The sequence below is a fragment of the Cetorhinus maximus genome, chromosome 10, assembly GCF_964194155.1.
Source record: "Cetorhinus maximus chromosome 10, sCetMax3.hap1.1, whole genome shotgun sequence".
Lineage (NCBI taxonomy): Eukaryota > Metazoa > Chordata > Chondrichthyes > Lamniformes > Cetorhinidae > Cetorhinus > Cetorhinus maximus.
The window spans coordinates 13,165,634-13,193,523 of record NC_135888.1 but is presented as its reverse complement, the minus strand read 5'-3'; the positions used below and the strand labels follow the sequence as shown (position 1 = coordinate 13,193,523).

The 27,890-nt window shown below is 44.2% G+C and overlaps 1 protein-coding gene across 2 annotated transcripts in view; it reads right to left on the bottom strand.

Annotated features, from left to right (window-relative positions):
- Positions 1 to 331: 331 nt before the first annotated feature.
- The window catches only part of LOC144685455 (gelsolin-like), a 79,538-nt gene continuing 51,979 nt past the window's right edge, over positions 332 to 27,890 (bottom strand). The window contains exons 11-18 of one of the 2 annotated variants that reach the window (XM_078549974.1): positions 26,729 to 26,819; positions 24,901 to 24,930; positions 13,272 to 13,442; positions 9,163 to 9,337; positions 8,621 to 8,742; positions 5,867 to 5,944; positions 4,414 to 4,474; positions 332 to 714 (exon numbers count right to left, since the gene is read on the bottom strand). In XM_078549974.1, the coding sequence (XP_078406100.1) occupies positions 542 to 714; positions 4,414 to 4,474; positions 5,867 to 5,944; positions 8,621 to 8,742; positions 9,163 to 9,337; positions 13,272 to 13,442; positions 24,901 to 24,930; positions 26,729 to 26,819 (901 nt within the window). In that variant the 3' untranslated portion in view covers positions 332 to 541. The remainder of the gene's footprint in view (positions 715 to 4,413; positions 4,475 to 5,866; positions 5,945 to 8,620; positions 8,743 to 9,162; positions 9,338 to 13,271; positions 13,443 to 24,900; positions 24,931 to 26,728; positions 26,820 to 27,890) is intronic. The other variant, XM_078549975.1, reaches the window with a different exon arrangement.

The following is a 27,890-nucleotide window of genomic DNA, read 5'->3' as shown; positions in this document are numbered from 1 at the left end:
AGAGGGTAGACTTCAACCATCCCATGGCAGAGTTCTCTCCTGTGTCCTCGCCACTATTTATCCTTCAATCAATGTCACTAAGAGAGATCATCTAGTCATTATTACATTACTGATTGTGGGAGCTTACTATGCAGCAAATTTGGCAGCTACATTTCCAACATTGCAACACTTAACCTTGGATTGCCCAGAAGCAGTTTAAAAAAAGGTCCCAAAAAAACACACGTCCTTTCTTTTCCTTTTGAGAAAGAGGAACCATGTGACAATCACACCAGGAAACGAGTGCAAGTCCAAATTAGGTATGAAATAAGATTTCCCCAAAATGAAACAAGACTCTGCTCTCAAAATGTCAATCTTTATTATAGAACGCTTTGGAAGCACAGGGTATCATATTGCATATGCCAACGCACAGCCTAAATATTGCACAGACAAAGTGTGGGTGAAGCAGCAGTGCCCGTTGTTGGCAAAACTTAACATTTATATCTTCAAAGCTCCTTAGGTGAGATCAAAAGCGCGGATGTCAGTGGGAGACGCTCCTGGGAATTTAGGACACTGCAAGTTCATCCATGGCACGCTGGAAGGGGTCAACGCTCCAGTAATCGTAGTCCCATCCCAGGAACCAGCCAGTGAACGAAGGTGGCTCAAAGCCTTGTTTGACGATCGCTATTGGAGTCCTCTTATCCCTGTTGGAAGGATCACTCTCAATGTACTCTTTAGCTAGATTGAAGACAAAAAGGAAATGAACGTTTATCTCTGTGTTACTGGATATTTTTTCCCATTAAAGCTGATTAATGATACATTGAGACAGCAACAAGTCCAGAAGCCAATGAGATTTAAGGTGGGGGGGAGGTGGCAGTCGTTGGCACATCTTCATTTCACTGAAAGGTGCATCATCCTTCACCTCAGCTTGGATGAGAAGTGTAGGCAGAAATCCCGATCCCATGCAGCGCGTGTGCACACATATGTGCGCACTTCCCAGCAAAGGGTGACTGGACTGTAACCAGGATTGGAAATCTCTTCATTCCCCCTTTCTAGTCCCAAACCAATGCAACCCCCATAATAGTTATCTTTGTGGCCAGGCGTGCCACTGGGGACTTTCCAAACTGCGAGACTCCGTACCACAGTGTGGGGTTGGATTTATTTGCTGAGTCAGAGGGAGGAGTTATCATTTTATAGCTTATAATGTAGGCAAACAATCCTTTCAGGGCGACACCATGATCTACACAGTTCTCTTTGCCTCTGGCACCCAAATGTTAAGAAAGGTGCTTTGCATCATAAGGTTCCCTCATGAGCACGGTGGCTAAAAGAAACATTCTAGAATTACACTCCTTTCAACTATAGCACAATAGGTCTCACAGATATCACTGCCGTCCTCTCCAAGTTAAATTTCACAAGATAAGGCAGCATTTTTTTTTAAAAAAAAAACCTTAAAAACTGCACTAGTTAGATACATCATCATAAATGTCAGGTGGAAAAAAAAACCTCCCATTAGGCCCACTACCCACACCACAAACCTGTCTAACAGGCCTACTGCCACCAGCTGACTCCTGTTACTGTAATAACCATACCACAAAAAAGTATCACCAAAAAGCTTTGCCCAAACTTTCACCTTTTTAGCCCCCCTGCCGGTAGATTTTTTTTAATTGGAGGATATTAAATAGTTATTGAAAATTAAGCATTCGTAATTGCTTAATCAGGAGTCACTACCCAGTAGAAGACCACACAGCAAGGAGAACCCTCTCCCCACCTCCCATTCCTCACTCTGTCCAGCTGGGTTTTGCCAACTCCGATTCAATATATTTCTGGAGGTATTCCTGGTCAAACAACCTTCCCGTCCCCCCAAATCTCCATTTTTATAACTGATGAAGGATTCAAAGGCAATAGGAGGGAAAAAACACAAACCTATGATTTTTCTGCTCGTGACTGTACCCTGGAGATCAATCTTTAATTCCTGGTGACTCCAGGGTAATCCTGAACGGTTGACAACCCTACCTTCCCATCCTCACCGACACCACTCATTCACATTCCCATTTCTCCCCCTCCACCACCAACCTCTCCTGAAGGAGTGACTTATATTGCAATTTGATATTGGTCATCTGGTACCTCGCCCCAAATGATCAGTCTCAACACAACACTAGACTTAAACTGTTGGACTCTGGCATGGTTCTCAGTCGATATCAAAATACTCTTTTCCAGCAGCAATCACCAAATAGCTATCATATAGAAACCCTGCCTGATTTGAGTGATAGCACCCTTAGTCCAGCCTCAGCTGAGATATGTGATCTGTCCTCGTGCTCTTTGCTAATTTTCTTTTATTCTTTCACAGGGTGCGGACTTGTCCTTCAGCTGCTTGCTAGGCCATTTCAGAGGACAGTTGCTGTGGGTCTGGAGTCACATGTGGGCCAGACCAGGTAAGGATGGCAGATTTCCCCAAAGGACATTACTGAACCAGATGGGTTTTTACAACAATCGATGTTGGTTCTGTCGATGATTACTTCAAGGATAGACTGATGGCTGCCACAATTTGCGTCACCAGCCTACAGAGGAAATGGCTACCCTGGGAGGCGTTGATGTTTTCTTCCTGGCTCATCACCAGGCCATCCAGAAGTAATGGGCTTAGACATTAAAAGTACTCACCTCGGCCATAACACAAATGACCAGGTCAGTCCAGACATAACCTAATCAATTACCTTCTGTGGCGTGCTTAACTGTCACGGAGAGAGAGAGAGAGAGAGAGGGGGTCATGCGATTGAATCCACCTTTTTGAAATTTATTTTAGCAGCAGTCGGGAACATCAAGATGACACCAGCAACAGAAGGCTGCTTGTGCCTCCCTCTCTCTCTCTCTCAACCAAATTAAACACTGTCTGCTTGTCAGGCTGTGAGCAGAGAGAGAAATCCTAAATAGATGACTTCAAGCTCCACAGCAGGAAGAAAAGCCAAGGACTACAGCTTTAAGAACAGACTACAGCTTCAAGAACAGCCTCAGCTGCCAACAACAGCACCGAGGGCTTAGTGAAGATTATTTATTTGCCTTTGTTGAATCTTAGCTTGCTCAAAAATGCATGTCCTTTACTTTCGTGTGCGCGCGCCGACGGTAGGTTTTAATATATATTTACCTGGATGAGTTTTTAAAAACACAATAAAAACTATTGGTTTAAATCAAGAAAGCGTATCTGACTGAGCTCTTGGCAATCAGCACATAAACAGTTAAATACATGCAGTCATCCTTCATAAATTTCAAAAACCTGTCACAGTCAAACCAAGGAGTGAGAAGAGAGGGGTATCCTTTCACCCTTCCTCACCCGCTCGTAGCCTGGCTGAGTGCACCCTTTTGATATTAAATGTTCGGAGTGTAAATCCATAAGCACACGACCCTCCCCTCCAGCATCATTCAGTAATCTCCCTCAGGGTGACTGCTGTGGGGAAAAGGTGACTTCCGGCACGAGTTGATTGCTCTCGAGGTTTGGGATTCAATTAAAAAGGAGAATAATTAAGATAAAGGGCGTTGCTTCTGCCTTTTCCCAATGTAAAATACAAATGGACCAGGGCAGTTCTTCCCTCAAATCGCTGGGCCAGAGCAGGATCTTTCACTGTGCTGAATTATGTCACGTCTGATCTAGAACCACTGGGCGTCTTAAATAGAAAAATGTTCCACTACCCAGGGACTAAACATCTGCCACCTTGGAGGCTACAAAACTCACTGCAAAAAATTCTCCAAAAAAAATCAAAAGAACACACAATGGGGACCTTCAACAAAGATTTAAGAGTCATACCAACGTTTACTTAAACTACGATAAAAGCAAAAAAACTGCGGATGCTGGAAATCCAAAACAAAAATACCTGGAAAAACTCAGCAGGTCTGGCAGCATCTGTGGAGAGGAACACAGTTAACGTTTCGAGTCCATATGACTCTTCAACAGAGCGTTTTATGAATTGGATCACCAACAGCAATCAAATTCGCAAGTAATCAAATTAAGCAAATATTTGAGTGATTCAATCAATCAGATATCAGGCATGTAACCACAAATGGAAGCGTTTAATTGTCCATTCAAATCTCAACAAAAAATGCCATTGTTGGCTGCACTCCAGCAAATACAGGAAGTCTCTGCAGTTAAGGTCTGCTTTGACTTCTCTCCCTCACCGCGTCTACCTCTCTCCCCTCCCCAGCCCCCCAACCAACCTCCAAACTTCACAACAGGGAACATCAGAGGCAAGTGGCAATTTCCTCAGGTCGGCCCAGATGAAGACAGTTGTCATTGAAAGGAAAGCAGATAACAGTAAGCTGGAAAATATCCATATTGACCTTTGTAAATGCCCTCCTCTCACCACCATCCCAAAATCTTTGGTAAGGCACACTAAAGGAGGAATTAAAATGAAAGATATTAAACGGACAAGCCAGGTACTAAGTTCTTACCAGATTTTGGGGCCTCTGCTTTTTCTTCCTCTTGAGCTTCATTACCTATCCAGACAAACACCTAGAAATGAGAAGACCAAAATTAATCAGCTGCAATCAAAGGGCCCCCTCTGGGCTAATGACTCATTCCGGAGATGGGATCACATTCAACAACTTAAGAGATCTCAAATAAACCTCAACTTGAAAATTCAGTGCAGAGAGAAACACTAATTTAATCTCCTCGATTTGCTCTCCGCAAGATGATGAACAAACTGAGAAATCATTAATGGTATTTTATAGCACTTGCTCACTTTTCAGCTCTTTCCATCGGTAAACTATGGTCCCGTTGGTCAAGAACCCTTCAGCTGCACCAGGAAAATGGTTTCTCAACCGCATTTTGACTTTAGGCGGGTGTAAAACAGGCAATATTGGATAATCCGCAGTTATTTCCTCCGATCAATAGAAATGAAGAATGTACACCAGATCCAATATCCCTCATTTTATTCTATACCCAAAGTCAAAACTTGACCCAATGCACATTTGGTTTCATATATCAATGAAACAGATGTGGTGAATGTGTTGAATGATGTGACTGCTCCACAAACACTCTAGACTTTTCCCACAGATGCACTGCGCCAATACAATTCAAAGGGAACAATACTCCTGACTCCCCAAAGTCGGCCCACCATTTGCAGGTCACATGTCAGGTGCGTGAGGGAACACTCTCCACTTGCCTGGGTGTGTGCAGCTCCAATACTCAAGAAGCATGACACCATCCAGGACAAAACAGCCCATTGATCCACTCCCATCCACCACCTTAAACATTCACTCCCTCCGCCACCAGCACACAGTGGCAGCAGTGTCCACCATCTACAAGATGCACTGCAGCAACTCGCCAAGGCTCCTTTGACAGCACCTTCCAAACCCGTGACCTTTACCACCTAGAAGGGCAAGAGCAGCAGATAAAGGGGAACACCACCACCTGGAGTCTCCCTCCAAGCCACTCACCATCCTGACTTGGAACCAAATCACCGTTCCTTCACTGTAGCTGGGTCAAAACCCTGGAACTCTCTTCCTAACAGGCCTGTGGGTCTAGCTACACCAAATGGACTGTAGCAGTTCAAGGCAGCTTTTCTTTTAATGAAACCAATTGAACTAAAATTAAGAAAAACGAAGGACAAAAGATGCAGCCCCTTAAAGGGGCACTGAAAACAAAAAGTCAAATGTTAAAAAGGAACCTTATAAACATTAAGTCAAAATGTGATTCAAGGGATCTATAAAGCATCCCAGTCACCATGAGTTCAACACAGCTCACTAACACCTTCAAGGGCAATTAGGGGCGGGTGATAAATGCTGGCCTTTCCAGCAATGTCCACTACCCATGAACGGATATAAAAAAAAACTCTTGATCGAGTTGCAGCCTCCCTGTAAATGTGAGATGTAGCCCCATCAGTAAATGAGTTGGTAACCTCACCTGGTCCCAGGTATCAAGGATCATGACATCATCAGTGGCTAGATCATCCTGGACCTGCTCACCAGGCACTTCTTCAATCTGTCAAGAGAATAGAAAACTCTGTTCAGAGAGAGAACGATTGTTACACTGGTCATTTTTTGACACTCATTGAAAATGTAAAGTATATTAGAAAGCTTCAGAATTTCTTTCGGGGGGTGGTGGGGGTGGGGGTCTGTCACTGAGGGCCCAACTTAGACGGCCACCAAGCTAAGTGCTGCATAAAGGCCTTAGTCTGCCTCAATAGCATTAGCATCTCTCAGCTTGAGCAATTGTGACATTTACCTCATTTCCCAAACAGGCTGTCCCATGGCTTGGTGAAGGGAGATTGACAATTAATGACAGATCTGGCCCAGCTTTGCAGAGTGTGGCCCTTGGAATTAGATGAGGAGTGTTCAAAGTCATTTCCTTTAGGACTTTCACAACCAACAGACAAAATTCTTTCGAGTTATCAGCAGTCACAGATTGCAACTCTTTTGAGTACAAACACAGTTCTTGGTTTCCGGGAGTGGGACATGAACCCACAACCTTCTGATTCAAAGGCGAGGGTGCTATGGACTGAGCCACAGCTGACACCTCCAACCAACAGACAAAGATGGCTTTCATTCAATCAGCATTCAATTGAATTTCATTCAATTACTACTGAATTCAAAGCATGCATCTCGAAATTTACACAAATTACAAAACAAGTTGTGGCAGGTGTTTCGAGTTTCCCTATGGAATTTGAACATTTTGCTATTGGCTGTTGCACATCATCATCATCTTTAACATCGGAGAACCTTGTGATATTGTGCTATCTTATAAAACTGCCACCTCAAGTTCACGACCCCTTTAGGTAAGCCTACAGCTTCCTCCGGGTGAGCCTGAATTTCAGGTTCTCCCATCTCGTAGAGCATCTTAAACAAGAAAGGGGAGAGGTATAGGGGTTTAGGGAGGGAATTCAAGAGCTTAGCAGGGCCACCAATGGTGGCGTGATCTTTAAAAATTGGGGTTAATCAAGGGGGCAGACCCGGAGCAAGCTGTAGGCTTACCTAAAGGGGTCTTGAACTGGAGGTGGCAGTTTTACAAGATAGTACAATATCACAAGGTTCTCCAATGTTAAAGATGATGTTGTGGCACAGCCAATAGTAAAATAGTTCAAATTCCATAGGGAAACTTGAAACACCTGCCACAACTGGTTTTGTAATTTGTATAAATTTCGAGATGCATGCTTTGAATTCAGTAGTAATAAAACCAGAGTCTTATAGGTTTTTTTTTTACAAAACTAGATTAAACATTTATTAAGAGAAGTGATTTTAAAGCACATACATCTACAAATTACTACTATAACTTCTAAATCCCCTACTTGAACTACATTTTCGTTAAGGCAACAGTAAGACACGCAAAGAAACACGATACCCTGACAATCCAATTCAGAGTGAGTCTTAACTTCAGTGCTTTGTAGGCAGCAGCTCAAGGCGCAGATGCTGAAGGCTTTTCACACTTGTTAAATCCTAAAATGCCTACCCTTATGCACAGCCTTTGCTCCTTTATACATATTTTCTCCTTTGAATGCAAATTCCCATTATTTCACTATGTCTTTGGACTTTACCCGTCTGATAATAAAAATCCCTCATAGTACCAAGTTTTACCAGTAACCTTTGGGAAAAATAAACACACTGTTTCTTACTTCTCCTGGCTAGGTGCAATATTTCACTCCCTCTATTTGAATTCAAACTGTCTGGTTTATTTAAAATGTAAATTTTCCCTTTACCTCTTAAAAGTAGCTCATCATCTACCACATCAAAGCCTTCAGACCTGCTGCCTTTAATCCAATTAACACACACCCACCACTATTTTATCATATTATTGAAATTTATTGTATCTTCGTGACAGACGCAATATAAAGTTGTTATGCCTGATTGAGATGCACTTTTATTTTTTTTTAAAAAAGGTGCAGTTTTGTAAGGAACAGCCTCAACTTGTGTTACACTCGGTTAGGTAACTAATGTGGAACAATGATTTCACACTGTTCTACGTAATGAGATTGTGTAACAGTTTCAGGGGAGTCACTACACTATCTGCCTGAGGGGGTTCATGTCAAATATTGTGGCAGAATGTACTTCAGCGTTACATTGCTTCACAGAGTTTCCTTCTCTTGTGCTGGGATTACTGATCTCTATCACAGTTCATTCCTCACTTTCAGCAGGCCTGGTTGTCCTTGTCTCCGATTTAGACCAAGATGTTTTGGCAACACAACTCAAAAAAGAAAAATGGCATGTGACCAAAATCTTCTGATAGTGAATAAAACCTTCTGGCCTCATTCCTATGTCTGTCTATTGATCCTTCCTCCTTATATATGACAGAGAATTTCTAATTTTTTAAATTACTTTGTCCCCCTCCTCAGACCCTACCCTCAGGCAGACCTCGTCGGGAGGGGGACCCTAGTTCCAGCCAGGCTGACTTCACAAGGTAACGATTGATGAACAAAGTCACTTGGCCCATCTTAATACATCCAGAAAGATCACGACACCCGCCCACTTAGCGCCCAAATTGTTCTGTTTTCAGCTCTACCTTTGGAAAGCGGAGACTTTAAACAAGGGGTTCTAAACTGAACCCCTGCTGAGCCCGTAACATCTAAATGTCTCTGCTGCCTTACAGAAATGTTTACCATTGCACCAGGTGGCCAACAATCCCTGGGAAACCTGAAAAGGCATAGTGACTAATGCTTAAACTCACAATGAAGCGCCCAGTCTTGTTAGAACATGCGAAGAGGCGAGGAGGATGGACGTCCATTTTGCTCTTCAGCCTTGGTGACGTGCGATAATCTGCCTTCCCGCCCAAGATATCCCAGAATTCGTCTGTCACCAAAACAGTAAAGTGAGAAAAAAAAGTATGGAAAAGATAAATGATCAGACAATCTGAAAGTGATGTACAGGCTGCACAATGATTGTATGCAAGGCTAAAGCAACATATTCATTGCATGTGAACACTGTAATAAGCCCCACGAGAAAAAGCAATTGGTCTAGTTAAGACAGTTCTCCACACAGTAGGTTTCTAGATAATACAAAGCCATGAGGAAAAAGTTTTACATACACGTAACCATCTCTTAAAACACAAATGGAGTTAATAAATCAGTACATGGTGGCTGCGATCGCCCATTTCTCTGCTTTGCTGGCACTAGTATTTTAGGAAAAATAAAAAAGTCTTTGCCCAAATCATGAATAATAATATTATTCATGTCAACAACAGGCACAGAGCCGGTTCTCTCCGTAACCCACCTGGCTCACCGCCCTCAGCAATTTCAGAGGCACTGACTCCCAGGATGTCAAGAAGTTGCGGGCCTCCTTGCTTCTCGGCATCACTCGCTCCCTGGCCAACCCAGACGAAGGATGATCCGGGAGTCTTCAGGACAAAGACATCGTTTGAATTCAGGTTGGAGGCAACCGCTTCGACCTGCAGGGAATGAGAAAGGGTCAACAGCATCAGCTGCCGTCTCCCCAAAACCCCGGTTCCACCACCCGGCAAGGAGTGTTGTCAAATAGACAACACATTTCATAATGCCACAACTGAAATTTCAGGGCCAAATGAGATTGCCCTCTCCAAATTAATTCATAAATATTTTAACATTCCCATCTCATATTTTAAGACTTGCCAGCCTCAGACCAGGCCAAATTGGTTTAAGAAAGAAAAACTGGCCATTTATGTAGCACTTTTCACAACCACCAGACATCTCAAAGCACTTTATACAGCCGATTAAATACTTTTTGAAGTGTAGTCACATCGACACAGCCAACTTGGGTACAGCAAGCTCCCACTAACAGCAATATGATAATGACCAGATGTTGATTGAGGTTTAAATATTGGCCAGGACACCAGAGATAACTGCCCTGCTCTTCTTCAAATTAGTGCCATAGGATATTTTACATCCACCCCAGTAGGTAGATGGGACCAGAGTTTAATGGCTCATTTGAAAGATGGCACTTCCAACAGTACAGTACTCCCTCAGTACTGCACTAGAATATCAGTGTAGGTTGTGTTCATGTCCTGGAGTGGGGCTTGAGCCCAGAACCTCAACTCCGAGGTGAGAATGCTATCCACTGAGCCACAGCAGACACAATTCAAACCAATTTATTGGCGTTGGGAAGGAGAATGAGACTAAAGGTCCAACCACAGCTTGAGGCTTTGTATGGTTGTTGCTGATGAATTTTTCATCTCAACAACATTCGGAGCCAATGTCTCTAACTTCAAAGACTTTGATGGAGTGGGGGAAAATTGCAGCAAACGTCCTTTTGGAGTTTGTTTTCAGACAACTCACTCAGAAACCACAGAGACAGATTTAACAACCCTTGTCCACGTCTGGCCCACGAGACGAAGCTTTCATAGTCAGAAGACAACTCTGGCCAAGATTCTTGCTGTTCTCACCTCCTGTGCACTCAGTCCTTTCATACCAAGCATCTGTCAGCTCACTGAGTCGACAATGCCAGCTGCACTATCAGTTTTCCCACGTGCAAAACTGCAGCCAGTCAACCAGACAAGCAGCTCGATAAATTCGCAATATGCTGGGAAATGATTGGCAGGTAGAGAGCTCAGAACATGGCCTGAGGACATTTGTGACAGAAGAAAAACTTTTCATCCAATGAGTATGCAACTGCTTTTTTTTCCCCCCCTAAAACAGAGGTTCCCCAAAAAGAGGTAGATACTAAAGGCAAGGTCTGCAATATATATTTTCTCCATTGGTGGCACTGTAGCACTCTTGGCATCTCCAGCACAGCTAATTTTAATACTCCTCGGTTTCATTGCACACTGGAGCCTAAAATAAAAGTTGTTTGCTTTCCAGCCTGTAATCCAATGCAGTATAAAATTTCTTCTTGAAGGTGCTGGGGGCTTGTTGCCACCCAGAAATAAAACAAATAGCAAATCGAGGCCTCTTCACTCAGCACCCAATGCTTCAAGAACACATCAAGAAGTTCTTTGCTCTGAATTGTGCCGTGCTGCGAAAGGCCACTTTTTTCACCCTGCATTAGAGGCCTCATGAGATAGAAGTCCCCCTAGGGTGGCTAACTCTGGTTGGGTGCATTCCTGATGGGGGAAGATTTCATAATGTGACCTCCCTGCTTTCAACTGACCCAGCCTAATTGACCACCCAAAACATCCATCTTCATTCTTTCCCCAGTCCCACCAGCCGAGTGGCATCTATGGCTCAGTTGGTAGCACTCTTGCCTCTGAAGCCCAAGGTTCTGGGTTCAAGTCCCAGTCTGGGGCTTGAGCACAAAAATCAAAGGTTGCCACTCCAGTGCAGTACGGAGTGAGTACTGCACTGTCAGGGGTGCTGGGTGCATTACACATTAAATGGAGGACTCATCTGTCTGCTCAGGTGGATGTAAAAGTTCTCCTGACATTACAAGTTGGGCAGGGGTTATCCCTCATGTCTTGGCCAATATTTATCCTCAATCAACATCACAAAAACCAGATTATCTGGTCATTACCTCGTTACGTTTTGTGGGAGTTTGCTGAGCGCCAATTGGCTGCCATTACAACAGTGACCACACTTCAAAAGTACTTCATTGGTTTGGAGATGTCATTTGGTTATGAAAAGCACTATTCAAAATGCAAATCTTGTTTTAATTAGAAGGCAAATTTTATTAAAAGCACCTGATTGGATGATCTTTCACCATCTTCACTGTCTATCAAACTACCATTTTTTCACATTTTCCAATATTTTTGCAACTAAAAACTTCATTTTAAACCCCCCCAGAATTACTGTCCTGGGGGAAATTGCAGCATCTTGGAAATTAATCTTTAAATATCTTGGTCTTGATGTGTCTCCAGGAGTTAAAGGGAAAAGATAAGCTTTAAAAGCCTGTTGCTACCTCAAAAACTACTTTACCGCACCTTTCTGGAATATTCTTTCCTTCCCCCAGCCCTGTTACTGTTTGAAATGATCTTAAATTGAGAAATAAGTTTATCATGGGATCGACAGTCATGGGTCCTCAACATGGGGAGTAAAGTAACGGAATAAAATTTATATTCGTTTCTCCTCCGGAACATTGCTGGATTTCCCCCTCTTGCCATGGCAACAGGATAACCACATCCACAGGGGGATAGGGGAGGTCAGCAGATCTCCTTCCACTCAGCCCTTCACTAGGTCACAGTGGCTGGGAAATCCCTCCGGTCCACTCCTGCTACATAATACTTTAAATCGGAAGAGAGAGTGTGCTGGAAAGCTCACTCAGGCTCCACACCCCGCCCCCCGACAAATTAACACAGCGAAAGTGGGAGCTAATCCGGCAAATCTCCTGGCCAACGATACCCTGTGTATGATTGAACTTTGTATGAAAACCCATCAAGTGTAAGCTAGCTTAAACTTCAGAGTGTGTGTGTGGGTGTGGTGGGGTGGGGGGTGGTGGAGAAGAAAATAAAACTTGTGAAATGAAGGGCACCAATAAAATAAACTTTCATACCTTAAAATGGTAAACAAGTATTACTGGTGCCAGTATTGCCCATTTTATTACTGGGATTTGACCATTTTGAACTGGTTTTTCCCCCTCTGGTGCAGTATTCTTGTTGGGGGGCGGGTGGGTTTCCAGCATTAATTGTGCTAAAACAAGGGAGGCTGGTCGTGAGATTGGGACATGAATCCAAGTGTGTGGGGACACAGTCTCAACAACATTTAAACAAAAGCTTTGAGAACCTATTCTAATTTGAGGGGGGGAGGGGGGGGATGGGGGTGGGGGGTGGTTGGTCATACCCTTGCACAACGGTTCCTGTCCCCTTCTGCAGATTCCCTGCAATCCTCCCCTCCTGGCCGGTAAGAGGTTTCTATCTCAAGGTGTTTAAGCTGCGGCAAAGGGAGTTTGAGGTGATGGAGGCAGGAAACGAGGGGGCTGAGTAATTGGACACAAGACGGGGGGGGGGTCAAGGGATGAAAGCGCCAGGATTTGGTTAACCCTAAGTGTAGACCCCGATTTATTGATCAGTGCATCCCAAACTGGAGCTCGCGCGAGAGCAGGAGGTTCGTGTTTTTTTTTTGGATAGTTGGCACAACCCAAGCCAACAATTGCAGTTCATTCAGTGTCGCCAACTCCAGCCTGCCTTGTGAGTGAGTGCATCAGCGACATCTGCTGGCGGCACACCATTCCTGCAAGAACTCTCAAAACCTCGAGGGGACAAAACAAGTTCTTAATGCTCGTCACTTGTGGTGAAATCTGACACACACACTTCACAATTCTCGTCACATTATATAGTCAACCACCCCCAAACCTCCAAATACAAGGATCCTCCTTCTCGCCTCTTAAAATGTGAGACTTATTCTTCATAAAAAGGATTTGCGACGGCTCTTGTCGAATATCGAGGGGAAAACAAAAAATTTGGTGTTAAACCAACTCACCTCCACTGCTCTGGTGGATCCAGAGCTACTGGCCCGTACTTGGAACAGGCGATTATCAGCAGGCGCAGACTCGCCACCTTCCCTGGAGGTCCCACCTTTGTAAATCACCATCGGCTTTCCTCCAAACATGCTCATCAAATGTGCCGGCTCCTTCCCCTGGACCACACGCACCTGCCCAGGTGAGGGAAAGACGCAGTTACTGTTACACGCGGGGCACGACACTGGAAAGTGCGCCAGGTAATAGCGAATCCAGCCTTGCCGACATTCTAAAGCGATCATGACCAAAATGATCTAATACACCATTTTAACCTTAAGAAATCCAATCTGTGCAACCCTCCTCCCCTCAAGTCTACAGTTAAATGGAGCATCACATTCGCACTGAACAGAATATCTAGGTCATTATGACCTTTAGCGCTGGCCCAAGTTTTGAAGGTGAAGGCCTCAACCCCAATAGGGTCGCCCACTGTCGATATTTCTCCTTGTCCTGGGCAAAAAAAAAAAGGTGGGATGGAATTTGTTTGCTCAAACTTCACTGTCACTTAATTCTTTCCCTACCCGGTGGGCTTGGGAGCGGTTAGGATCGGACCCCCCCTGTAACTTGCAACATAAACGGCATCACCCCTTTAAAAGCCGCTCATTTTGGGTGCCATGAGCTACTTGCACATGGTGGTGAAGCCCACAACTGTCCCGGGTAGCTTCCTGTTCTAAGCTGGAGGCGCAGAGTGGCAACATTGCTGCTGGTTTCCTCCTGTGGGAGAATCTAGAGCTAGGAGTCGGTGTTTAAAAATAAAGGCATTGCCCTTTTAAGATGGAGAGTTTTTTTTCCCCGCCCCCCCCCTCCTCTGAGGGTCATGAGTCTTTGGAACCCAGTTCCTCAAAAATCTTTGAATATTTTTAAAAAGGCAGAGCTAGAAAGATCCTTGATGAGCAAGGGGAGTGGGAATGTGGGGCTGAGGTGACAAACAGATCAGCCATGGTCAAGGTGGCAGCTCACCACCACCACCACCTTCTCAAGGGCAACTAGGGGTGGGCAATAAACCCTGACCCCACCAGCAAAGCCCACATCCCACAAATTAATTTTTTAAAATGATCTTATTGAACAGCGGAGCAGGGCCCGAGGGGTCTATCCCTGCTCCTAATTTGTATGTCACGGTAAAAGGCCTTCCCTCGAGGGCCTTGTGACCATGTGCATTGTGAGAGAAAGCACAAATTGAGAAGAGAGCGTTTAAAACATTGGTGCATCAATTAAATCATGGACATTTTCCACTGTGTTTTCCTCCCAGACTGTTGGGAACTGGATGGTGAATTGTAGAGGTGGATTTGCCAATGGATCGGGCCCATGTCGGAGCAGTGATGCTGACACACAGGACGCTAAGACATAGCCTTCAGCCCCGCCATTTGCCAATCTGCTGAGCCACTCGGAGACAGGAAGTTGGAGCTTCCCCCAGAGGAAGGCGGGAAGGAATAAAAAGCAACACTACCATAGAAGGGGAGAGTTTACCCCACAACCACCTTGTATACTTCCTATCAACCATCTACATAAGGGCAATGTTTGAGGCTTAAAAATTGCTCAGTCAACCATGAAATGTAAGAGGGTAGAAACAGAAGGGTCACAGATCAGATTGCATCAACTAAAATCTAGTTCACAATAGCCTGACTGTTTACTGTCCTTTCTATAACCTTCGGAGAAGCTGCATCACTGAAAAATAGGGGGGAAAAAATCATGTGGGCAGTACAGGAGTAAAGTGATAGAGATATAATTAAAAAGGAACAATTCAATTTTAAAAAAAAGTTAAATGAAAAAAGATGCCCGTAGCTTGTAACAATAAGAGACAATCGTGTGGGATTAGTCAGCGAGGTTGTAGGTTCTGAGCACAGGAATGATCAACACAAAGCGAAAAAGCAGCAGAGTTAAAGTGACCTTAAAGCAACACCAGGACTAAAGTGGAGCTCAGGACAGAACCACACACTGTTCACATGCTTCACTCTTCTAACCCGTCACTGGGCACTTTTCTATCGAGAGTATAAGTGGACCTCCATCACCACTACACTAGGTGGGGCAAGCCCCACGTCTTCAGAGTCCAGGAATTTTCCTGGGATTGACATGCACCTGGCAGAAATGTGGCACTGACACTACTGATGAACTAGTCAGAGGAGAGCAGAGTTAACACCAAATCGGATGGGACTCTTCAGAACTGTCAGAGCCATAGTCGTCTTCAAACATTAACACTTTCTCCCTCTCCACAGATGCTGCCAGAGCTGAGTATTTCCAGCACTGTGTTTTTATTTCAGATTTCCAGCATCCACAGTATTTTGCTTTTTACGCAAGACAGCAAATGTTTGTAATGGTGCCCATTTCACAGCCAGTCAATATAAAAGCACCCAACATCAGTACAATGGAATGCCACAAGTCTCAGATAGAGGACAGACAGACAGACTTTAAAGGGCTGACTGTGCCATAACCAAGTATGCAAGGATCTTTGGTAACATCTCCTGGACATCACTGTTCACATCAGGGTTTCCATGTGTTGCACAATTAGGGACATGGAGCCTAATGGAAGGCTTCTGATTGTAGGCACGAACCCAACCAAATTTAATATTATCTCCCCGAGAGAGGAATCAAGGGGTTAAGCCAATTGGAAATGTTAACAATGGTAGACTGCTAGTGAGATGCTGCCCCTGCTGTCAATCTTGTGCTACAGCAAGCAGCGGATGGGAAATATCAATGTAGATCACATCTTTAGTCAATGGTCACGTACAGATGGATGGAAAACAACCCCTTTGGCGGGAAAACAGGCACCAAGAGGGTACCCGAAACGCTTTTAGCATTATGCTTTGTGAAGACCATCACAACGGTTTGATTTACTGACAGGGTTTTTCCCTGATGATCAAACGACAGTAAAAGTTATCAATTCTGAACACTCTTTCATTTTTGATCTGAAAAGTGCCAGTTTGCAAGCAGCCGATGTCATCCAAGTTTTTTTTTAAACTCTACTTCAGAAAAGGGTGGTGGAGATACCAGAAGGCTTTTCAAACCCAAAGCAGAAAATAGAATTTTCATGGACTATGTTAAGTGCTTCCGTTTAATCCAGAAATCCTGATCATCAGGACAAAGTCAGAACCCTGACACAGCCTGCAACATGTTCACTGTTGCATTAAAACACAAACATATTGGTTTCCATTTCCCCAACTCCTAGCCAGTCGGAAAGAGTCGCCCTTTTATTGGTATTGTTGTTTCTACCGCTTCTTGCTTTGGGATTAAATGCTCAGCTCCTGACTCCACAGTTTGCACCCAAGGTACAGATCAGCCATGATCTCACTGAATGGTTGAACAGGCTCGAGGGACTGAATGGCCTCCTCCTGTTCCCATAATTGCTATGCAGATCTCTCTCCCCCATCACAACCAGAGGTCACCCTATAGTTTTACATCACTTGTTGGGAGTGCTTTCTCCCTTCCAAGCACATGATTTATCAGAACAGCGACTCATATCTACATCTATTAAACTATCACCTGAGACATGCAAGTTATATTACCACCTACCATCCACTACAATCAAATTAGTATTTTTGTTTTTTTGCAATTTTTGGGCCCGCATGTAAATAGCAAAACTCTATTTTTTGGTCCATTTCGGATGTCAACCAATCCAACTGAAACAAAACAGCTCTAATCAAATTCAACCATGGATGAAAATATAATGAATAAAATGGGTGATGGTTCATTTCTCCCATTTTAAAAAGGGAGAAGCAGAGAATGGTATTTTATTAAATATTCCTGCCCACCAGTTTGCATTTCCATAAGATGGCAGAAAACAATTCTAGCCCAACTTTCATGCACAGGAGTTTGCCAGCAGATTGCTGGTAAACTGCCCCTATAGAGTCGTCGAGAGATGGTGCTTCAGTGAAGCTGTGGGCACAAGTCTGGTGGAACTGCTGCAGGCTCTGAAGCTCCATCTAGTGGAAGGAGTGTGTGGCTACAAGCGTGCCTACACCAGTAAATGGTGCCCAAATAAGGACTGCTCGGCATACAAGGCAGATTTAACACATCACAGATATACAGCAGTAGTCTATTAGTTAAAAAGCTGGGCGTGGCATTGGGCTGGAGTTCTCTCTCGCGCCCATGAGATCGAGATGCCAGCTTTGACCAAATGGAATGCAAGATACCCTGCCTTTGTTGGCTGGCGTCCAAAGGGAAATGCCAGTCTTCACCCGAATGCCAACATAGGAAATAGGAGTAGGCCATTCAGCCCCTTGAACCTGGTCCACCATTCAGTTAGATTATGACTGATGTTCTACGCCAACATCATTTGCCCAGGCTAAAAGGTATCGAAGGATATGCGAATACTATCTAGAAATCTATTGATCTATGTCTTGAACACACAATGACTGAGTCTCCAAACTCTCGGAGTCTCCAAGAATTAAAGATCAATGTCTAGGACACTGCTGTGCACTATCCTGGAGAAAAATCGCTCTTACATTAAAAAATGATTGTTCAGTTTTCTTGGAACATTTCTCAGAACATTTCTTTCTCTCTGCCAGATTTTTTTTTAAAAACTGAAAATGGAAACAAAGTTGTTTTGCTGATAATATAGCATCGTCCAATTGGGTAATGGGTCTTTTTGCTTTCCAACTGGTGTAGGAAGGCACTGCGACATAAGGATGGGCATGTAGCGAATGGCTGGAACGTGGCAGCAGGTCATGTGATGAAACCTCCAGGAAAACATTTAATTCACAGTTGGCAACCGTTCCTCCACAGCCCTCTGGCAGACAGAATTCCAAATATTCACCACCCTCAGTGAAGAAATTCTTCCTCATCCCAGTCCAAAATGGCCTCTTTATTCAGAGACTGTGGCCCCTGGTTCTAGACCCCCCCCCCAACCAGAGGAAACATCCTCCCTGCATCTACCCTGTCGAGCCCGGTAAGAATTGTGTATGTTTCATACTAACATACGAATGAGGAGGAGTAGGCCACTCAGCCCCTCGAGCCTGCTCCGCTCACCAATAAGGTCACGGTTGATCTGATTTCAACCTCCTGCCTACCCCCAATAACCTTTCACCCCCTCGTTAATCAGGAACCTATCTACCTCTGCCTTAAAAGGAGACCAATACTGTACACGGTGCTCCAGATGTGATCTCACCAATGCCCTGTATAACTAAAGCACAACCTCCCTACTCTTGTATTCAAATCCCATTCACAATAAAACAATAATGTTCTATTAGTTTTCTTAATTACTTGCTGCACTAATGTCCTTTAGGGAAGGAAATCGGTCATCCTTACCTGGTCTGGCCTACATGCGACTCCAGACCCACTCTTAAATGCCCTCTGAAATGGCCCAGCAAGCCACTCAGTTGTATCAAACCGTTACAAAGTCACAAAAACAAAAAGGAATGAAACTGGACGGACCACCCGGCATCGACTTAGGCACCAGAAACGACAACAGCAATCTCAGCCCTGTCGACCTGGCAAAGTCCTCCTTACTAACATCTGGGGGCTAGTGTGAAAATCAGGAGGAGAGCTGCCTTAGACTAGTCAAGCAACATAGTCATCCTCATGCAAACATATCTTTCAGATAATGTCCCAGACACCACCATCACCATCCATGGGTATGTCCTGTCCCACCGGCAAGACAGGCCCAGAAGTGGTGGCACAGTGATATACAGTCGGGGGGTAGCAGCCCTGGGAGTCCTCAACATCGACTCCAGACCGCATGAAGCTCATGGCATCAGGTCAAACATGGGCAAGGAAACCTCCTGATTACCACGTACCGCCCTCCCTCAGCTGATGAATCAGTGCTCCTCCATGTCGAACACCACTTGGAGGAACCACTGAGTGTGGCAAGGGCACAGAATGTACTCTGGTGGGGGGGGAAACTTCAATGGCCATCACAGAGTGGCTCAGTAGCACCACTACTGACCGAGCTGGCTGGGTCCTAAATGATATAGCTCCTAGGCTGAGTCTGCGGCAGGTGGTGAGGGAACCAACAAGAGGGAAAAACATACTTGACCTCATCCTCACCAACCTGCCTGCCGCAGATGCATCTGACCATGATAGTATATCGGTAGTGACCACTGCGCAGTCGTTGTGGAGACGAATTCCCACCTTCACATTGAGGTTGCCCTCCATCGTGTTGTGTGGCATTATCACCGTGCTAAATGGGATAGATTTCAAACAGACCTAGCAACTCAAGACTGGACATCCATGAGGCACTGTGGTTCATCAGCAGCAGAATTGTACTCTAACACAATCTGTAACCTCATGGCCCGGCATATCCCCCACTCTACCATTACCATCAAGCCAGGGGTACCCTGGTTCAATGAAGAGTGCAGGAGGACATGCCAGGATCAGCACCAGGCATACCTAAAAATGAGGCATCAACCTGGTGAAGCTATGACACAGGACTACTTGCATGTCTAACAGTATAAGCAGCAAGTGATAGACAGAGATAAGCAATCCCACAACCAACAGATTAGATCTAAACTCTGCAGTCCTGCCACATCCAGTCATGAATGGTGGTGGACAATTAAACAACTCACTGGAAGAGGAGACTCCACAAATATCCCCATCCTCAATGATGGGGGAACCCAGCACGTCAGTGCAAAAGACAAGACTGAAGCATTTGCTACAATCTTCAGCCAGAAGCGCCGAGTGGATGATCCATCTCGGTCTCCTCCAGAGCTCCCCATTATCACGGATGCCAGTCTTCAGACAATTCAACTCACTCCACGTGAAATCAAGAAATGGCTGGAGGCATTGGATACTGCAAAGGCTATGGGCCCTGACAACATTCCAGCAATAGTACTGAAGGCTTGTGCTCCAGAAATTGCCGCACTCCTAGCCAAGCTGTTCCAGTACAGCTACAACACTGGCATCTACCCAGCTATGTGGAAGATTGCCCAGTATGTCCTGCACACAAAAAGCTGGACAAATCCAATCCAGCCAATTACTGCCCCATCAGTCTGCTCCCGATCATCAGTAAAGTAATGGAAGGGGTCATCAACAGTGCTATCAAGCAGCACATGCTTATAACGTGATTCCCAGTTTGGGTTCCACAGGACCACTCAGCTCCTGACCTCACTACAGCCTTGGTTCAAACATGGACAAAAGAGCTGAACACCTGAGGTGAGGTGAGAGTGACTGCCCTTGGCATCAAGGCTGCATTTGACAGTGTATGGCATCAAGGAGCCCTAGCAAAACTATGGGAATCAGGGGGAAACTCTCCAATGGTTGGAGTCATACCTAGCACAAAGGAAGATGGTTGTGGTTGTTGGAGGTCAATCATCTCAGCTCCAGGACATCACTGCAGAAGTTCCTCAGGGTAGTGCCCTCAGCCCAACCACCTTCAGCTGCTTCATCAATGACCTTCCTTCCATCATAAGGTCAGAAGTGATTGCACAATGTTCAGCACCATTCGCAACTCCTCAGATACTGAAGCAGTTCATTTAAGCCTTGGACAATGTCCAGGCTTGGGGTGACCAGTGGACCATTCGAGCCACACAAGTGTCAGGCAATGACCATCTCCAACAAGAGAGAATCCAACCATCGCCCCTTGATGTTCATTGGCATTACCATCACTGAATCCCCCACTATCAACATCCTGAGGGTTACCATTGACCAGAAACTGAACTAGACTAGCCATATAAATACTGTGGCTACAAGAGGTCAGAGGCTAGGAATCCTGCGACAAGTAACTCACCTCCCAACTCCCCAAAGCCTGTCCACCACCTACAAGGCACAAGTCAGGAGTGTGATGTAATACTCCCCACTTGCCCGGATGAGTGCAGTTCCCACAACATTCAAGAAACTTGACACCATCCAGGACAAAGCAGCCCGCTTGATTGGCGCCGCATCCACTCCCTCCACCACCGACACACAGTAGCAGCAGTGTGCACCATCTGCAAGATGCACTGCAGGAATTCACCAAGGCTCCTTAGACAGTCTCTTCCAAACCCACAACCACTACCATCTAGAAGCACAAGGGCAGCAGATAGATGGGAACACCACCATCTGCAAGTTCCCCTCCAAGCCACTCTCCATCCTGACTTGGAAATATATCACCGTTCCTTCCTGTCGCTGGGTCAAAATCCTGGAACTCCCTAACAGCACTGTGGGTGTACCTACACCACATGGACTGCAGCGGTTCAAGGCTGCAGCTCACCACTACCTTCAAGGGCAACTAGGGATGGACAATAAATGCTGGCCCAGCCAGCGAAGTCCACATCCTGTGAATGAATAAAAAAACCTGCATACTAACCTTTTGTGATTCATGCCCTAAGACACCCAGATCCTTCAGCATCTGAGCTCTGCAATCTCTCACCATTTAGATAAGCTTTTTTATTCTTCCTGCCAAAATGGACTATTTCACATTTTCCTGCATTATACTCCATTTGCCAGATCTTTGCCCACTCACAAACCTATCTTTTGTAGCCTCCTTACATCCTCTTCACAACTTATTTTCCCATCATCAGCATTTAACAACCATACATCAGTCTCTTCACTCAAATCATTTATATCAATTTTAAAGAGTTGAGGTCCTAGCACTGATCCCTGTGGCACACCACTCATCACATACTGCCAACCAGAAAATGAGCCATTTATGTCTACTGTTTTCTGTTAGCTAGCCAATCTTCTATCCATGCCAATGTTACCTGCTATACCATGAGCTTTCAATTTCCACAATAACTTTTGATGAGGCACATTAAATATATTCTGAAAATCTAAGTACAGTACATCCACTGTTTCCCCTTCATCCACAGCCCATGTTACTTCAGAGAAAGCCAATAAATTGGTTAAACATTATTTCCCTTTCACAAAGCCATGATGACTCTGCCTGATTATCTAGATTGTTTTCTAAGTGCCCTGTTATAACATCGTTAATGATAGCTTCTGACATCTTCCCTGCGATAGATGTTAAGCTAACTGGCCTATAGTTTACTGCTTTCCATCTCCCTCCATTTTTGAATAAAGTTATATGACCTATTTTCCGATCTAAATGGAACCTTCTCTGAATCTAGTGAATTTTGGAAAATTGAAACCAACGCATCAAGTGGTTATTTCACTAACCACTTCTTTGAAGGCCCTAGGATGAAATCTATAAGGACTTGTTAACCTGCAGTTCCAACAATTTCCTAAGTACCCCTTCCCTGGTGATTGTAATTTTCTTGAGTTCCTCCCTCCCTTACAATTCCTGATTTGAAGCCATTTCTGGATGTTACTTGTATCCTCTATAGTGAAGACTGATGCAAAATACCCATTCAATTCTTCTGCCATTTCCTTATTTTCCAATATTAACTCCCCAGGCACTTTCTATAGGTCGAACGTTCACTTTGTTAACTTTTCTTTTTTTAAATATCTATAGAAACTCTTATTTATATTTCCTGCTAGCTTTCTCTCAAACTTTTAGTCATTCTTTGCTGTTTTTTATATTCTGTCCTATCTTCTGACCTGCCACCCAACTTTGCACAATTATGTGCTTTTTCTTTTAGTTTGATACTGTCTTTAACTTTAGTCAGCCACAGATGATGGGTCCTCCCCTTTTTTCTCTTGTTGGAATGTACTTATTCTGTGTATTCTGAAATATCCCCTTAGATGTCTGTCACTGGATCTTGTTAGAATCAACTCTCTCAAGATTGAAGTTTTCTGTAACAAAATGGAAGGATTCGGCAAGATCTGGTCATCTGGATGCTAACCTGGGATAAGTTCACCTTGGAATTGTAAACAAGCAGGCCTCTTCCAAGAAATCACCTGGCCTATATGGTACGTGAGAAGGAGTTTTGTTTGTTTGTGTTGAACCGCAAAGCACTTTAATTATTGAAAGGCTGGGAGACAAAAAGGCAATCACGTGGCAGAGGAAAGAAATTCAAGTTGTGAACCTGCTTGTTTTGAAGGCAGTCTTGTTGGGAGGACAAGCTGAGAAAGGAAGGCTACCTTGACTGGCTCCCTCTCTACTTTACCTAAAATTGTGTGGGGCTATCAACCTGTAGCCAGAGAACCCTCATTTGAGTGTAGTCTGCACTTGGACCTGCAAAGCTGAGACCAGTGGTGAGAACTTCCAGGCATCCACTGGGACAAGCAGCCCATCTTTGCACAGGAGAACCCCAGGTCGACAGCGTCGAGACCCTGCAGACTTGCTCCTCTATTCTGTGATGCCTATCCTCCAAAGCCCATCTCTGCGGACAGAGACTATTTATCCTTTGTTCGCCTGTGCGCACGTGTGCTGGGGGAATGCTTTAGGAAGAGATAGATAGTTATACTTCGCGATTAGAATTGTGTGTTCACCAGTACTTGCAACTTGTTAAAAGGAGTTTTGTTTTAAAATAAATTAATCAGAGTTTTTGAAAGAAGCCTGGTCAGAGGTATAGGTACACAATTGGCTATTCTGGCGAGAAAATTAAACATTTAAATTAATGGTCTGGCCTGTGGAGTGGTGGGGCTTGATAATTCATGCACTCCTCCCATCCAGGTCTAATTATTTCTATTGACCTATCCATTATGTTGCCAGTTCACTTTCACTAGCTCTGCTTTCATGCCATTATTTAAGTTTAAAATACTGTTAGACCCTGTCTTCTCTCCCTTAAACTGAATGTAAAATTCAATCATATTATGATCACTGCAACCTAGGGGCACCTTCACTATGAGGTCGTTAATTAATCCCATCTCATTGCACAATAACCAGGTCCAATGTAGCTCTCGATCAAGGAGATCACTCCTCACTCTTCTAAACTCAAAGTGAATACAGGCTTAGTCTCCTCAATCTCTCTTCATAGGAGGATTCTGCCATCCCAGGTATCAGTCTGGTAAACCTTTGTTGCACTCCCTCTATGGCAAGTATATCGTTCCTTAGGCAAGGAGACCAAAACTGTACACAATGCCCCAACTGCAGTCTCACCAAGGCTCCTATACTCAAATCCTCTCGCAATGAAGGCCAACAAACCATTTGCCTTCCTAATTGCATGTTGCACCTACCTGGATGGCAGATTTCCTTCCCTAAAAAGGTCATGAGTGAACCAGATGGGTTTTTACAACAATCCTCAATAGCTTCATGGTCATCATTAGACTTTTAATTCCAGATTTTTTTTTTTTAAACTTCACTTGAGAAGCAAGCGAACTGGAAGCTGTTAGTGTTGCCCTTCTCCGATTAGGATTGAGGTAGAACAGAGAGCTTCACTTTGAACCTAACCACGGCTGGATTTTAACTGGAAGCTCCCAGGGCCAAACACTGGTTGCCAAAATTAGAAAAGGGTTTAAATTCCCCAGCACTGAGGTCATGCTTTTTCTTTTCATATCTCAGTGCAAGTGAGGAGAATTGTATACAAACATACAAAAGAAAGTACACAGAGGATCAGCTACATACTCAACCCTTCAGGGAACACAGTCAGATGACACTAATAAATGCCAAAGAGAAGCACTCCATCCACAGCTGCCAAGTCTACATATTTCTACTTTTCTGGTTATCAAACAGCAGTTCACACCGGGCAACAGGCTGGACTCAAGTCTACAAAAGCAGCAACATGAAGACAACTTAAACCATGCGTAACTATCTCATGCTTGCTAGGTTTACAGTTAGAGACACAAATGCATTTCTATTTTCTACAAGTTAAAAAGCCACGATCCACAGTGAGCAGGTGAAGATACCTGGTTAATGATTCGGGAACCAACAGCTCCCTGTGGGGGGAATTAGGAATTCAGAGGCAGTCAGCAATGAAACCCTGCTTCATGAATGCAAACAATTATTTTGTCGACATTGGTCGGACCATAACCTGCAATAGTTAACAGCACTGTAAACAGATCCTTCCCCATTTCACTTAGTATAAACACCACTATTGATATGGTTATCTTCCCTAAAGATTTTGTCCAGTACTGTGGAGAGTGAAGAACTCTGAATTAAGCAACTGCCTGGAAAGTGCAAGAGCTGGTCTGTCTCTCAGAAACTGGAAGGCTGGTCTCATTTCTCATGTTTGATCTTTGGGCACATCTAAACTTAATGATTTCAGTGCTCAGCATCAGTGTAAGCCATCGCTGGGTCAAAATCCTGGAACTTCCCATCTAACAGCACTGCTAATGTACCTTCCCCTGCAGGGTCCAAGGCAGCAGCTCACTGCCACCTTCTCAAGAGCACCTAGCGATGTGCAACAAAATGCTGGCCTTGCCAGCGAGAGCGATATCCTGAAATAACCTGAGCTCGTTCTTTCCCCCTTTTAGATGTTGACTGCCCTGCTGTTCAATTCAAACATTGTTCATTTTAAACAACACTTCCATGTTGTTCTTCTGTCATCTTGGAATAGGGGCTGCATGTCAGGAGACTGCAAAGGAGAAAGCAAGCCTTTGGGATCCAAGCGAGAAAGCATTATTCATTTAAAACCCATCAAGGGCCTCGATTACAAAAGCACTTTGAAAGCAAGGCGACCCAGTTCATTCACCACGAGGCAGCTGACTGGTACCCAACAGCAGCCAAGAAACTGTTTGTATAATGGATGGTGCTAATGGTTTTTTTTCACAATGGCCAAATGACAAATCTTGGATGTTGCTTTTGCGGAGTTGAAGAAAGAAAGAATGGTTTAAACCCCAGTGAACAGGAAAGGGTGGAGTCATTAGCAAAAATTTCACATTCCCCACAATTAGTTCAATGGTCAGGAGATTATTGCTCTAAAACAAAAAAGCACTGATACTTTGTCTTCTTACTTCCTTATTTAAAAGCCTTTTCCCATGGTATCTGAAACAGATTTTTTAAAAAAAGGCTTTGAAGGGAAGTGGCATTGTTCTTCAGGCAATGTGATAGTACAAGGGGATGCACAGCTGGTGCTTTGCACACAGTCGCAATGAAGAGTTCCTCAGGCTACAAGAGCAACACAGTAACATTTTTTATGTCGAATCACTGCAACAGAGAACAAGTGGAAAGTCAAATGGTTCACCTGCGTAAACTGTAGGAACGGGTAGAAGGCTTATTTCAATTATTCTTTAAATTCTAGCTAAGTGGCTTTACGCGTGTTTGACTACTTGGTCCCAGGACCCTAGTTTCAGGCCATCAAGATTTATATTTCAAAACGTGAAAACCCGTGGAATTAAATGGTTGATGCCTGCAGTGCTAGACGTGCACAAACAATAAAAATAATTGACGCCCTGTGGAGCAGACTGGCATAGAGACAAACATATAATTAAGGCAGCTCCAACGAGTGACCCGCTACACTCGCCTACTGAGCCTGATCATGGGACCAAAACTCAGCATAAACAAGCTAGGAGAAAACAGTCGTGTAATTGTTTCAGTCACATTTTTATTTATTTTTTTTTGAGAGCGTTTGGCACTTTGCTGTGCATCAGTAGCCTAAAAATTAATCTCTCCGACACTTATCATTGTTTTGTATAAACTGATGTGACAGTTTCGTTCACTGACATCAGCGACAGTAATTTAGTGACCGCAGCGTGCTCTGACCCCTTGCTCAAGAAAGATGTTTTTTTTTTTTACCTGAACTGGACCACCTCCCAGCTCTTCATCCAGCTGGGCGGTCAAGATAGCAGCATGACCCATTTCATCTTGGGACGAATCACCACCTAGCCTGCAAAACAAAACAAAACGTAACCGACACATTAACCAGTGCCCTTCAAGGGCAATTAGGGATGGGCAATAAATGTCGGCATAGCCAGCGAAGCCCACATCCCGTGAACAAATTTTTTAAAAAACTCAACTCGAGTTAGCTCCCCTGGTGCTGCAGTAGCTATAAATGCATCGACTTCTTCTATTCCTGAAGGCCAATTTTTGGAAAGAATCTTTACTCAAATTTACATTTATTTAGAGTGAAACATTACAAGCATACACCTAACTCAACCATACTACAGTTTCATTAGGTGTCCCTTTATTCTTTCGAGTTATCAACAGTCACAGATTGCAACTCTTTTGAGTACAATCACAGTTCTTGGTTTCCGGGAGTGGGACATGAACCCACAACCCTCTGATTCAAAGGCGAGGGTGCTATGGACTGAGCCACAGCTGACACCTCTAAGTGTCCCTTTACATGTGCTTAAATAAAACCCTAATTAATGCCCTCCAGCTGCATATAATTAAAACATTAATATGCAATTAAAACTACTCGGTGTCAAACAGACCAAAATCCCCCCCCACCCGCCAGGTGTTAGCTGATGCTGGCCGAGGTGGGGAGTCAGGACAACACACAGGGCTGGTGCCAATGGCATTGTAGCACAAACAGAGTCTTCAGTAGAGATGGGGAGAAGATTAAGGCAAAAGGGTCTTTAGATTGTAAATCAAAGGTCACAAAGTGCAGTATCTTAATCAGCAACCTGTAGCTGTGTTAAATGGCAGGGCGTTTGTCAGACGTTCTCCATTCAGTTGTGAGAAACACTCACTCAGTACGAGAGCAATTAACCTTAGTGTTTAACAAACATCAAATCGCTCTTTCCTCTGAAAAGGTGCAGATGTCACACTGTTAGGTGGCAGCATGAGCAACATTTATGGACTGAGTGTAACCTGTCCCTTCACTATAAACAAATGAACTCCATTTGGATCTGAACAATAACATAATATAGATCATCTTTTTCATATATAAAACAGAGGACACCTTCCATTTTTTAAAAAAAAAAGAAACAACCTTCTCAGCTGACGAGGCAGCAGC